Source organism: Branchiostoma lanceolatum, chromosome 5 (assembly GCF_035083965.1).
Source record: "Branchiostoma lanceolatum isolate klBraLanc5 chromosome 5, klBraLanc5.hap2, whole genome shotgun sequence".
NCBI classification, from domain to species: domain Eukaryota; kingdom Metazoa; phylum Chordata; class Leptocardii; order Amphioxiformes; family Branchiostomatidae; genus Branchiostoma; species Branchiostoma lanceolatum.
This window is the reverse complement of record NC_089726.1, coordinates 10,980,895-10,994,855: the sequence shown is the minus strand read 5'-3', so window position 1 is coordinate 10,994,855 and position 13,961 is coordinate 10,980,895. Positions and strand designations below refer to the sequence as shown.

At 45.6% G+C, this 13,961-nt stretch overlaps 1 protein-coding gene across 2 annotated transcripts; it reads left to right on the top strand.

The window, feature by feature from the left end:
* Window positions 1-2,521: 2,521 nt before the first annotated feature.
* On the top strand, window positions 2,522-13,877 carry LOC136435068 (uncharacterized). 2 transcript variants are annotated; one of them, XM_066428257.1, is made up of 5 exons: window positions 2,522-3,338; window positions 6,485-6,880; window positions 12,108-12,224; window positions 12,649-12,738; window positions 13,102-13,877. In XM_066428257.1, the coding sequence occupies exons 1-5, from the start codon at window positions 3,254-3,256 to the stop codon at window positions 13,692-13,694; spliced, it is 1,281 nt and encodes a 426-aa protein (XP_066284354.1). In that variant the 5' UTR covers window positions 2,522-3,253; the 3' UTR covers window positions 13,695-13,877. The 2 variants fall into 2 exon arrangements, with proteins under 2 accessions (XP_066284354.1, XP_066284355.1); XM_066428258.1 differs by having other exon boundaries at window positions 2,523-3,338; window positions 13,105-13,877.
* The last annotated feature ends 84 nt before the right edge of the window (window positions 13,878-13,961 follow it).

Genomic DNA, 13,961 nt, shown 5'->3' with positions numbered 1-13,961 from the left:
GCCAGGAATGAGACCTTAGAACGTAGTGTCTTGACTTGTCGATCGGTTGGGCGCTCTCGCGTCACGCGTTCACACCTTACATCTGTTAGAAACTCCCACCGGTCAGCCTCATGTTTTACACCTGTTCACGAGAGTTCTAGGCTTGAGACTGAAAATCTGAACCAAGAAACCCAATCTAAACGTAACGTTTACACTTACAACAAAATCGCAGTCCCTTTCAATAGCTTCGACCTGTCACCATCTCAATTCAAGACTTGAGAAATAGTTAAAATGAATATGCCTAAAGTAAGGACAGATGGAGAGAAGATTGGGGCTGCACTATAAGATAAAGGGGCATATGTACACGTAATGTTGATTTTTGTGGAACCTGATGCAAGTAGAATTAAAGTTAGGATCATTGATGAATTAGAAATGACAATAGTAAGAAATGGGACAAAGTTGACAACGGTCAGAAAAATATACTTAAGTGCAGGAGAACTTATGAATGGTATCAGCGACGCCGCGGTAGAACAAAGACGACCAAAGGCTTCTTCTAGAAAAGGACAAGCACACTTTGGTCATGAAGCCATTAACATGAACAATGGTTGTGCAGCACGGATGGACCATAGAGAGGCGTGTGAAAACAGAAAAACACGCCGATGTCTTTCTTAAGCATTAAGAGGTCAAGAATGCAGTGTTAGGAGTACAGGAGACAAGTGCTAGTCTAGCAAGCGGAGCAGAACAACAACAACTCCACTGCCCTGCGAACAACACCGCCTTTCATAACGCACTCACGCAGCCTTAAAGTAGCGACAATGGAGAATTAAAACAATGACCATCACAAGGAGAATCCTTATCTGTATTGTCTCTGTACACATGTCGACGCGAATTGTCTCAGAAAAAGCTAATCAGGAAATGGCTGTTAATTGGGAGGGCGTGTTGGTCCGAGGACACTCCACTGTTGGTCCTGTGATACTGAGGTTGATAAGGCCTTGACAACAGGGCAGATCATTTGCTATTTAGTCACTGATTTTTCTTTGTGGTTAGAATGGATCAAATGCCATTGTTACATTGTTAGTATTTCTCTCCAGGCCCCGCAAGGCGTCTGTGAAATAATATGATGGCTAGACTATTAGATATGCAGACTCTGCGAGTGTCACAAAGTGATACATGCCGTAGATATACAATGTCTAGAGGAGTTTTACGATTCTACTTCCCTTGGCTACATCAAGAGTTTTGCATTTTTAGAGCTATCTAAAGACCGAGTATTCAGTGTCCTGACTATATCTTCCCCTCTGTCATTCTGTAATGAGAAAATTACAGAATTGACATAAGCCGGTGCCTTAATGCGACCCTGCTTTTCGTGTTTTTCTTCAGCGGGACGGGCTAGCAGCCGGGTGGGCGTCTTGATAAGATGAGTTCTAAAACGTTTTCATTACTCCAGGCATGAAGGACGTCCTTGAATCGAGGCTTCCTTTTGGGGGCCGATCACTATCGAGAAAATCGTGTGGCAAGCAGCACTCCAAACGATTTATTTTGTTGAGAAAAGAGTTTTCACTCAACGACGTGAGCCTCGTTAATCGTGACACGGAGCCCTCTTAAACTCCTGGCAAGTCTGAGATTTGTTTCTTCCGCCTGTTTGGCATCTTTATGCATTGGTTCCACATGACATCCGCTCGCGGACTGTGATGTATGTGGAGTTTGCCGCCCTGTCATTACTGTGCGCCCTGTGTGGCTCCCCTATGGGCGCGTGAGGCGAGTTTTGCGCACCTCTCCGACACAGGTTATCGGCTTCGGCATCGCAATAACCATTAAGGAAAATGACATTGCAGGGAAAGTCCACAAAGCCTGGGTTGTACCCAGGGCAAAGCTTGCTCGTCCAGAGTAACGACAGGTGAAACATTTCACTGTTTTAGACGTGCTTAACATGAAATCTGTATGGGGCGGCGCTGTGGATTCCGTGATCACCAATTTTGGCACTTCAGTGGAACAGATCATGTTCACCAATATTTTGGTGTCTTCGTTTCACACCTGTAAGACCGCACCTTTTCGAAGTTTGCACGCTCTCTGACGAAGGTCAATTCTCGTAAATATGTTGCACAGTTATCAACTTGTATTTAATTGCTTCAACTCCTACGAGCGCCTTATGAGCATCAAACCTTTTAATCACGTGTAGTTAGGCAGCTAAGCCTTCTATACTGATCCATAACAAAACACTGCTATCTACTAAGAACGGACAAATACACTGCAAATGCTATAAAAACTTTGAAATGGGTGACAATTACGCGTAATTAACACGCTACATCGAGGCACTAAGTTCTGAAGCAACAGGTGTGTTCGTGCAAGGCCCCACCAATAAAAGTAGTCCCAATTTTCTCACGTCTTGAGTAATAGCTTTATAATCCCTTCGCTATTTATAAGACTTCCCTTTTCGTTCCGTTTGCTCTTTTAGAGATCTTATCGGCACTGCCATTATGTCGGGGAGTGTTTGCAGACCGAGCGCTGAGCGCACGACCTTTGGACGCCGTGTTTTCTTGTTCATTGTATTTTGTCCGGGCTCTGTGCGGGCAGGGCCCGGGACGACAGGTGCATTGTTCACTTGCCGCCGAGCCTGAGAGGAAGCTATTCTTCCGACGTGACCCGCTGATGACAGCAAGTCAGAGCAACTTTGAAGTGCTGACCAATCAGCTTCCAAGAATCCTCATCGAGAATCATGCTCTAATCTCAAAAATTGCACGCCTCGCTGTTAGAGGAAAAAATTACCGCTCGACGAGCACACGACATTGTGCTGATTATACTCTCCTTGCTGATTTGGTGCTCCCTCCACCTCACATTGTTGGGGAACGCTTAATTATCTTGTAAAAGTGCTGCGAGCGTCATGCATGAGTCCGCCTGAATCGGGCGCTGTGTGTTACTACACCTGTGTGTTTGCCTAGCCGCTGGCCGTGAAGGCAGACTTGTTTTCGGGCGGGGAGCAGGGACTGAGATTGCGTTCAGCCGGGATCCCTCTTCTTACCGCCGACAGCTGTCACAAGTGTATGCGCCTCCGTGAGCGCGTCAGCCAAGGCCTCTCTACGTCTTTTTGTTTTCGCTCCTTCAGCAAACGTGGAGTCGGCAGTCGTGTGTACATACGGAGGGACCGTTGCCATGGTTTCCCCACCTACGACCCGTTCCTGACTGCGGGCTAAGTGCCGCTTGTACAGATTAAATGTGAACACGGGGTGACCGCACGCTTCACTTGGAACAAGGGACACGGCGAGGGAAGGGCCCCACCATGGTGCTATATCCGGGGACATGGGTCCTAGCGCTGTCCCTGTGCTACCTAACGGACGCCCATGGACTCAGCAACTATGGAACGAGTAAGTACTCATGTACCATTACTAGATGCTAGTATGGACTCCGTTGTTTTGGTGATCTTCACTCGAGGGCATGATTCATTCTGAAATTTACATCGTCGTTTGGAGGGGAGGGCAAAAGGGCGCACACAAGCCGCAGGCAAGGCAGTGATGCGCCCCACACAGGTGTTCCACTACCTGTACGCAACGTTACGATCCTCCGACTTCAGTTCCTGCATCAGACGAGCAAAACACGCACGGTTAGCTGAAGAATCATGTAATGTCCTCGCCAGTTGGCTTCTCAGAATTGAGGTGAATGGGAAGCTACGCTCCGTGCATGTGTTTGCTCTTACCGGTCGTTCAGGGCACAGCACTTCCCTGTCCCCGGCATTATCCCCGAAAATGTAGCTTACAAGAGGAATGTCCCTCTACGAGCCTTACATAAAAGACCTTATGTGACGACTTTGCATGTAACAGTTAGAAACACCGTGTCTTTGCCAGAACAAACTACGTCTAAGGTGGTGGAGCCAGTTTAAGCATGCACCTGCCAGGAAAAATACATAAGTCGTCCTTGTTTCTTGCCACAATGGTTTCTAATTCTGATCCACTATGTAAAGAAATCGGATTGAAATCACAGCTCAGCCTTAATATTGAGTGAGTTACAGGATAAACAAGTAAATTTGTTTGCAGTGTGTGTAGTAGACCCTCAGCACATGGACTATTTGGTCACTTGTTGGTGGGTCGTTGGCACAAGGCGTGAGCAGTGGTGGTGTACTGTGAAACTTATAATCTGTGATTTGATCTCCCTTGATAACACAGGTACGTTAATATCCCCAAAACTTCACAATGAACCCGAAAGGTGTTGTTGTCGATGAACATAAAAGCAGGCGCCCGCCGCGTACAACCGCAATGATTTTGTACAAAAGTAAATTTGCACTCGGGGCTCGGCACCAAGGTTCGTACGTGCAGCCTCGCCACGCTGGGTGGTTAGGTAGTCCACAACAACCGACGGCCATAAATCAGGCCACGGTAACTCCGACAGTTACAGTTTTACGACAGTTGTTAGCGAAGCCATTATGCTGTGTGAACAGCGATATCAGGAGGGTGAGGTGGACAAACCCCGCGCTAACCTACCATTTTCCGCTCTACAAAAATAATTCTGTTTTCGGGGACGGTCACGCTGCTCTGGGCTGTGTCCACAAGACAACAGGGGATTCCGTGTGAGGAATACATCTTCAAGGCTTCTCTAAAACCCCTTTCTCTCAGGGAATAATCCACGTGGTGGCTTCTCTTGTATCCACGACAAAATCCCTATGTACTGTCACTCTCAAAGCCCAGCAGTCGCTAGGATCAGTCGATGAAGGCTATCATAATACTACAGGACCGTGTTTAAAGACACCGCTATCTGAACGGGGTGAGCAGAAAGTCTACATAAATAAATATTCTTGCCGCTGACATACAACCTTTCATCAGGAGAAAGGCACAGACGGCGAACTCTATAGGGACGCACACTGGACAGAAAAATGGAGATGAACAATAAATAATTTCTCGTGGGCCGCCACATTCTGATTATTGTTATGACCTTCCTAGCCTTGAGAACTTCAATTGGAATAAAACTGTAAATACATTTGGTATCATACCTGAAAATTGCCTGAGAAGAAAGTAGAGTCAAGTATAGTATCATAACGACAGTATCTGTTGCGCAAAGTGCCAAATGTACAATGACGGCTCCAACAAGTGTTATAATAAGTATTCATTGTGTGGTCAAGTGATCTTATAGTGGCGATCGTATCAGATATTTTGTTGTCTACTTTTATCCATTGCCCGATATTTTTTTCATGGTACTAGCAGTCATATCAACTGCATTGTATGTTCAGGATTGGTATTTTAGAAATCTTTAGGCAAGTTATGATTTAGAAATGATGTCGGTTTTTAAAAGAAAATAAACCCAATCGTACGCACGCGGCACGTCCATCATCTACATGTAGAACCATGTAGTATTAGAACAAAAGCCATGAACACTCCAACTAAGATGGGCCGAGAGTAGAGAGTCACGTAAGTCTCTCGTTATTCCATAAGACATCTTCCCTCCAAATCGATAAAGGTCACGATCGTGGCGCCGTAAGCTTTGCAACAATTTTCTCCTTACAAATTGGACCGGGTGGTCTGGGCATTGCGGTGTGTTCGCTCAATTAGAGGATAACGTGTTCAGGTGATGAATTGTCTGAAGTGAACTGTGCGCGTTCAGCACTATTCAGGTGGTCGGAATTTATTGAGATGTAATTAGGCAGACGACAAATCATCGCGTTTGTCGCCTGCAGCTATATACTGTGTGAAGCCAGATCTAGCTATAACCGGTCATGCTTCGTACCGTGATTATATGCCTGAACCATCATAAAATGAAAGCCCAATTGTACTGCCCTGCAATAGTCATGATTTTAAACCATATGTACAATGTACTTAGAACAAATGATTAAGACCAGGCAATGGCTTTTTAGCAACAACAAGTGCAATGACAATTCACAAGAGATAAAATGCCACCCGCCATGTCCATGGCTACACGACAGGTGCCACTCACTGTGTACTCGTTCTGACTGCTCATTGAAAAAATGTCTCTGCAACAAGAACAAGGACATACGACCTTGTTAGTGTATATGTGACCTTGAGCGTTCTAACATTGCTAACTTCTGATCAGGACAGGTGCAAACTGTCATAGAGTACAACACATCGTCTTGTCAGCGAGTTTTAACGTCTAGTTAATGACTGCTTATGTAAAGAAATACCCTCCTTGTCGAGCAGCTACCGTCGCAAATTCTCGATTCATTGGTTTGACCTGGCCAATAGGTCATGACATCGACCATGTATCAACAAACCAAGTTGAGGTCAAGTTGAAAACCCAGATGTCAATGGATTAAACGTTTTCTCCGGAGCTCCGGGAATACCAGAGCAAAAATTTGAAGCAAAATGTGTTAGAATATTCAAGACTGCGTCTAAAGACCAGCATTTGATATAGTCATTTTCATTTCATTCTCTTTCTCGTTGCTTTCTTGTGAAGTGTTAGCAACGACAGGTGAAGTAGTATATTTACCAAAAAGATACTTAACAGATACACGCCTATAGTACAGATTATATTGTTTTATCGACGTTTTCCTATTGTTGTTGTTTTCCAGTTGACTTCAGTAGATACTGCGGCTCCGGTCACTTTGAGGAGGCGGATCACGCCGGGTTCATACAGTACGCCCCGGAGACAGCCTCCTCCGCCCGCCAGAGCTGCATGCTGCGGCTAAACCCTCCCGTGGGCGCTATCGCCTTCTACCTACAGTTCAGCAACCTCACCCTGGACTGCTCCTACCAGACACTGAAGGTTTACGAGAGGACGAAAGTGTACGAGCCCGGCACGATGTTGGTCGACTTCTGCTCGGAGAACGCCGACGAGGTGACGGAGATTACGTCATCAGAAAAAAGCATCGGCATCGAGTTTTTCTCCAACCCTAACAAGGACAACTTGGAGGACAATCCCGCCGGTTTCCTCATCATGTACACAGTCTTCTCTGGATCAATTGAAGGTAAGCAAATCAAATATCACACTGAGAAGGTATCTGTATATCATGGAATAAATAGCATCGACGACCGAATGGATTGTCACACCTGTACCAACGTGTCAACAAATACCTTGCCAACAAATATGCATTCGCAATAAACCTCCATGCCCAAATTTGGTCAATTTCAAAGGATACTGACTGCGCGCTTACTATATGGCATCTACCTTAATCCTTGTGCTATTTCCATCTCACAAATCTGAATGGTTTCCACGTGAAATAACTCCACTGTGTTCTACTGTAGACCATAGAATAAAATTCTTGTCGGTTTGAGTGATTCTAACTTTGTTTCTTTAACAATCACGTTCACGACGTGTAGACAAGTCGAGTCTTAAAGGTCTTAAAGCGACAAGACGTAGTCTTCCCTGTGGGAGCAGTATTCTTCAATACAGTCCTGGGAACGGTCGTGATGACGGACGAGGCGCTAGGCGCACGCGCCGTGTCTGTCAGATAGGCATCCGGCCGATAGGGTCTCAACTAATGGCCCGTTCACTGCTAGGACGTCTCTCCTAGAGCCAAAGTACTGACTAGGAACAAAATCGTTCAAAAATAAGCTACAGAATTGACAACTCTTGTCCTGGAAACAATATGCCAGTGAGAACGCATCTACCGCTAGAGTTTTGGAGCTAAGACTAAGTTGTGAGATGTTTGAGATAAGTAAGAAGAAGAGTTACAGGTCTAAGTGTCCTAGCGGTCGGGCTCACATGTCAGAGAAGACTGGAAACACTTTGCACTGATGATAAGAAAGCTGGAAAAAATACAACAACGGCGCCCTCAGTCCGACTCCCTGACAGAGGCGTTCTCCTGTTTGGGGTTGAGATAAAGTTACGTCGGTTTGTTGTCACAACACGTGCTGACAAGGTCTCGTCTGTTATTATACAGATGTATTCCAAGCTTCTCGGAAATGCTAGCCGCTCTTTAAGCGTTTAGATTTGTGAAAGCTGCCTGTGGTGTTGGAGAACATGTATCGTCTGTACACGTAGACTAAAATGACAGCAAATACAGCCGGCCACGTTAAAGGTTGAGTAATTAAATTCTCAGATTGAGTGAGAAAGAGAGAAACTTGAGGGGGGGGGGGAATACAAGGAAAATAGACATCGAAATGCAAGATTGTGTGATTGAGAATTTCTCATTTAGAAATGTGCAGGATTCATTCTGTCGATGATAAACCTTAATAATCCTTAATACTGAACTGCAGAACCATATACTGTACATGAAAATAACACGATACTCTACATTACACCCACCCCTTTGAGTTGCGGAACCAAAGGTACCCCTCATCGACATCTTAGATCATATGGAAGGTCTCAGAAAGTCGTCAGCCTGAGTTAAAAGGCGGTCAAGAACTTGCTCGTGAACTCCCAAGGCGTTGTTGATAAATACCTTAATAAACTTCCTCGTAACAGTTTTCTTCTTCGACGCTATCAAAGATTTAGCGGTTGTTTCGCGGATCAGGGCTAGGGTACATCCTGTTGTAGCTAAATCTGAACGTGACGGCTGACTTTCATTTGACGGTACTTAAAACGTGGGCACCACATGGGATGTATCATCATCGTCTTTTCGCGTGTGGTGTCCGGATGTGAGCGGGTGTCCGAGACGTGCGTGCCACATGCAGCCGTCTTGTTACGACTCAAAGTCGATATGGGAAGAAATCGCTCAAGGAGTATCATAACATGATACTCTACTAGAAGTCGTATAGCGTATCTAAAACTGATAGGAATATTTTCTCGTGTATTACACTTTACTCTTCTTGTGCGAGATTTAAACCCATTAGCAATCATTTCACGGGGACACCTGTTGCAATAGCAGGCCTTTTTTATGAAATGTTGTTTATCATGATTCACGTCGGACATAACACCCTGGAATGATGATGACGTCGGACATTTTTCTAGCACTTCCTGGTACTAATATAAGAAAGACGCTTACGAGTATGACAAAAATGTCCAGACACTATACATGCGTGAGATATGCAGCAACACTTATCGTAAGTCGTCTGGCAACCCACACAGTGCAGATGTGAAAGAAAGATCACTTTCCCGATAACCTCTGTCTACCGGTGCGATACATCACAGTCGTTTTTATCTCAAACGTTTGCAGGTCAGCGTCTTCGAAAGTGAAAGTTCGAAACTCTGTCTGCATCACTCGTTATCGTGACGACAATCGCTTCCTCTGGAGTCGGGTGCTTTTTTCGATGACCTCTGTCGGTCGGGGCCTGTTTAACGACATGCCCACCGTGCATGTCGAGAGCTGATGTTTTGACCTTGAAACTGAGTGGCAATCAACAACGCCATTTATCACTGTGGAGTCCCCTCTCTTCCACGTGTTTTCCTTTGTAAGTTTCTGAGGTAGATCGCCACAAACAAGACGTTGTCAGCGATAGACATAACAAAAGTATTTTAGCGTTGTCTCGTATTGTTGTTCCGCTCCGTTAGGTGCCGTGAGTCGTGGAAGACCGCCCCTTCCCCACACGCATTAGGATTCCCCTGTCGCACGCGATGGCCCGACAGTGCCCATGAGTACCTAACATGGGGTGCTTTATTATAACACACAGAAGTAGTAAACACTTTGAGTTCGGTACTCGACTCCAACCTGGTCCTTTCATTAAAAGCCTACGATCAATGCCCACTCCAGTCCGCTTTACACACAAGCTCCTTGGACGCTAGAAATGTAGGGCAAGGCGTCGTGTTACTTGACCTTCGCATTTCGTAAAGTAGCTGGGAAACCCTGAGGGGTGGGGGTGGGGGGTTATGTCTGGATTTACGGGACGATTTAGCTCAGAATGATAGAGCGGAGATTGATTGTCGCGACACACTTGAAAGTGACGCCAGGTTCGCAAACCATCCATGGAATCTAAAATACGGTATCCTGGTAGCCAAAGGGGCCCTTAAGAATACAAGATATCTGCTTACATCGCAAAAGATACCGGCATTTAAAGCGTCCCCTAAATTTCCTGCTCCCTTGACTTCTCTCCGTGAGAATTGAAGCGAGGTCCCACTTTCCGGAGGAAACCGAGGCTCAGACAAGGGCCCACCTGAGCACACCGTGTCCGGGTCCTGTTGTTGTCGCGCACGGGCCGTGTGGCACGCGACATACGACACCCGGACAGCGTCAATGTCGAGGCAGGGCTGTGAAAAGCTGAGAAATCTGCATGGAGGTACAACGGCTTCGCCTGGATTGCTAGTTCCTTATTCTGAGATTACGTGATGTCTAAATCGAGTCAAAGTGCATAAAGCTACCCTGGACGATGTTACGACTTACGACTCGGTGGGAAGGAATCGCCCATGGAGTACTTTATGTGCGGGTGTCTAAAACTGATAAGAATACTTCGCATGCATTATGTTTTACACGGCTTGTGCAAGATTCAAAGTAAATGAATTCACATTGGATAAACAAAACTCTTAGCAATCATTTCATGGTGACATACGATACCCGGCCAACGTTAATGTCGACGGTCAGGGCTGTGAAAGCTCGGACCAGAAGACTGAGATCTGGATGGAGGTAGAATGGTTTCGCCTGGATTGTGCCACTTGTTAACAATCAATCCTGCTCAGAAACTATACAAGTTCGTTGTTCTGAGATTACGTGATGTCTAAATCGAGTCAAAGCCATAGGTTAAAGCTGCCCTAACGGTTGTCGTTACCTAATACCGATTCATGCTGCAGTTCAATTAAGGTTGTCAGAGAAGATCATACGATGTAATACGATACAGCGTTACTTGGTTTTCGAGTCTCCTTTACTCTGCAACGTTAATATCTTGAAAAAAAAAGACTGAGAAAAGGGCGATGGAAAAGAAGAAAATGAAACAAAGAGAGGGATAGAAAGAAAGGAAAATGTTGAAAACTGTACCAAACTATATCATGTTGCGTATCATGGACCTCTAATGCCTCTGTTTAAGATACCCTAGATCTGTCAATACTGGACATATGGATTGAACAGTGTGTCATGCTCGGATCTATTGCTTTTCACGAGGTATTTGACCACGTGTACGTTCAGTGTGTATCGGCAATGAACAAAATGCACTCCATGGTAGCAGACGTTGAGACTGATCCCGTTGGAGAGCAGAAAGAGGAACTTGATAAAGAACGGATGTTGAACCGTATCTCCTCTTGCCGCACAAGGCTCAATCTCTCAGTCCAGCTTAAACATCAATCGATCTTTCAGCCATTTCTCCCATGAATGGGACAATTAGATCCTTCACCGTTACTGAGCACCACTTCAATCTCTATTCGGGGTGCCCCGTGACGTCAGAATCAGACAAGTTACGTCAGCATGTGTTACGCGAGCACAATGGACGTCAAGGGCAATGCTAAATTTGGCAAAACAACCATCTGTCATTGTACTAGTGCAATATATAGATACAGGAAAGCCGCCTGAGGAATTTTCGAATTCCTTTCTGAAAGAGATCTTAACAGCATGGAATCAATATGGAGTAGGCTACAACAGCTTGACCCAAATACCAAACTTGTAGGCATTGCAAACTAAAATACTGTCACTTGCTTTGCTATTACATGTACAGGAAAATGAATTTCAGGCTTCTCAGTCCGAGTAACAAGTTGTCAGCAGGTTCCCCCTGTTGTCTGTGTGGAGAACATGGTTAAATGTGGCGAAGCATAGAGACATCTAGCGAAAATCACCCAAAGCACAGAATCACAGTATCTCGTTAGCCTCCGTTGCAGTCCTTTTCCCCGCAGCGTGTTTTTTTTTTTCAATTTTTTTTTGGGGGGGGGGCGCCACGTATCTGCTTGGGATCCCGTATCCGCCGTGCCTCTGTGTCCGCTATAGACCCAGCAGCGGACACAGGGTCTATAGCGGACACAGAGGCACGGCGGATACGGGATCCCAAGCAGATACGTGGCGCCCCCCCCCCCCCAAAAAAAAATTGAAAAAAAAAAACACGCTGCGGGGAAAAGGACTGCAACGGAGGCTAGTATCTCGTGCCGTGTGATTGTTTTTCCGGGTTCTTCCTGTCTCTGTCATTTTCTTCCGTGCACTTCTTGGTGTCTGAGCGTCTGGCAGGTTTTTAGTTGGAACAACATTTTCCAACATCTAAATATCAACTCATATTGTGTACTTGACGTGATTCTGGTAGTCAGAAACATATGCGGACCAATTAAATGCGCAAAAATTTGTTTTTCGGTTTTCACTGCATACATGTTTCAAAATAACCTGCTATTTTGTGTTGTTTTTCCGGCAGGTCTCGGACTGTGTCCCCTGGAACACATCGGCCCGGGGTTCATGCAGCCGCAGTTTAAGTGTGCGAACGGCCGCTGTATCCATGCTGAACTGGAATGTGACGGGATTAACAACTGTGGTAAACAGCTATTTTCTCTTAGTTTGTTCACGTAGTCATTCATAGAAAGCTTTGCGTATTGTTTCAACATTACAGCCGAAGGCTAATCCGCTCGTTTGTTTCATCTAAACTTCCGCCAGTCCATGCTCAAACTTAGAAATACTTCATATCAGTACAGACGTATCCAAGAGCGTATCCTACTGAGTCAAGCGTTAGCCTTCACTTTCTTCGAATCAGTTTATCATTTATTTTCATCTTTCTTATTGGTGCTTCAAGTGACTGCTCGTCTTTTAATGACTGATGGATGCCTTGTCCTTTCCTTTAAAAACTCTACTGACATACTCTTATTTTGCACTTCGGAAGTTAGTGAAAAGATTTATCTATTGTCGTTAAGTGTATATTGCTGTTCATTGATACATTGATGTACTGTTAATCTGCACTGCAGGTGACTCTAGTGACGAGTCTAACCTGGACCACGAGACGAACTGTGACCGGCTGAAGGACCCGCCGGGAAACAGAACGGACCTGCCGCAAGGTACCGTCATCCATGATTCAGTAGGAATAATGTACGTCTAGTAGTCTCTCTCGTTGTTCCTGAAACTCAACTCAAGTTTTGTTACATACAGGTCGTTTGTGACCTTACGCTACTTGCTAAAGCGACTCTTTGAATGAAAAAGTTTCTTTCCCTTGATTCTTGTATGTAGGTGAATATAGAACACGCCAAGTATTGCTGGTCACTACTGGTGTTCAATCGCCAATGGCATGATGTATTCTGTGAAACTATTGGCTGATTGCTGCCCTGGAGCATACCGACGAACAACTTCGGAAAGGTATCAATCATGTGACTTCATAAATTCATTGTCATTGATGATTTTCGTGTTTTCGTTCTCTCTTCCAGCAGCAAGTGAAGTTCAACGTCCTAACTTCCCCACCACGTGGAGTGCGCCTGATCAAGAAGAAGCCACGCACGGAGGACACGGGCTCAGTAACGGCGCCATTGTAGCCATCGTCATCATCGCTTTCGTCTCCGTCGGGATCATCATCTTCGCCGCCGCCGTGCGCTACTCAAGGTTCCGCAACAAGTTCCAAGGAGGCGCTACTCAGAGGAGTATAGACTACGAGTACACGGAGAGCCCTGCGTACGAGTCCTCGGAGAGGGTGGCCAGACTGGTGATACGGGACGGGAGGGCCATCATCACCCGGGGGTACATCCCCACACACAGCGTGGGCGGGAGTACCGGTGGGACGGAGGAACAGGTGACGTCGTCCGCGCACGCCATGAACGGAGACTGTTCGAACGCAGCTAATAACCCTCAGGCAAACGGTCACGTGGTGCTACCGGCGAGATCTGAGAAACCAAGTTTACAGCCGTTGCTAGGAGACCGAAAGGGCAGCGACAGTGACGGTGCACTACTGCCAACCTATCCGCCCCCTCCGTATGCCGACCTGTACCAAGTTTACGATCGCACATTAGATTCGTCAGCGGTATAACACCAGGCTTGTACAGAACAGCACGCTTATGTTAGAACCACGCTTTGTAAAGATTTAATATTGTACATTTTGATGTATATACATGTTATATCTGTATATGCTGCTGTGTTTACGCGAATTTATGCTTCAAATTTATTGAAATTTGGAATTAAACTGCAATCATTTTTCCGTTTCAAAAACTCCTATGCAGGGTGTCTTGTTTCTTTTCGTGCTTATCATTAAGTGTGGTAGGGGCAGAATTATACTAAATTATCTAAAAACGACAGA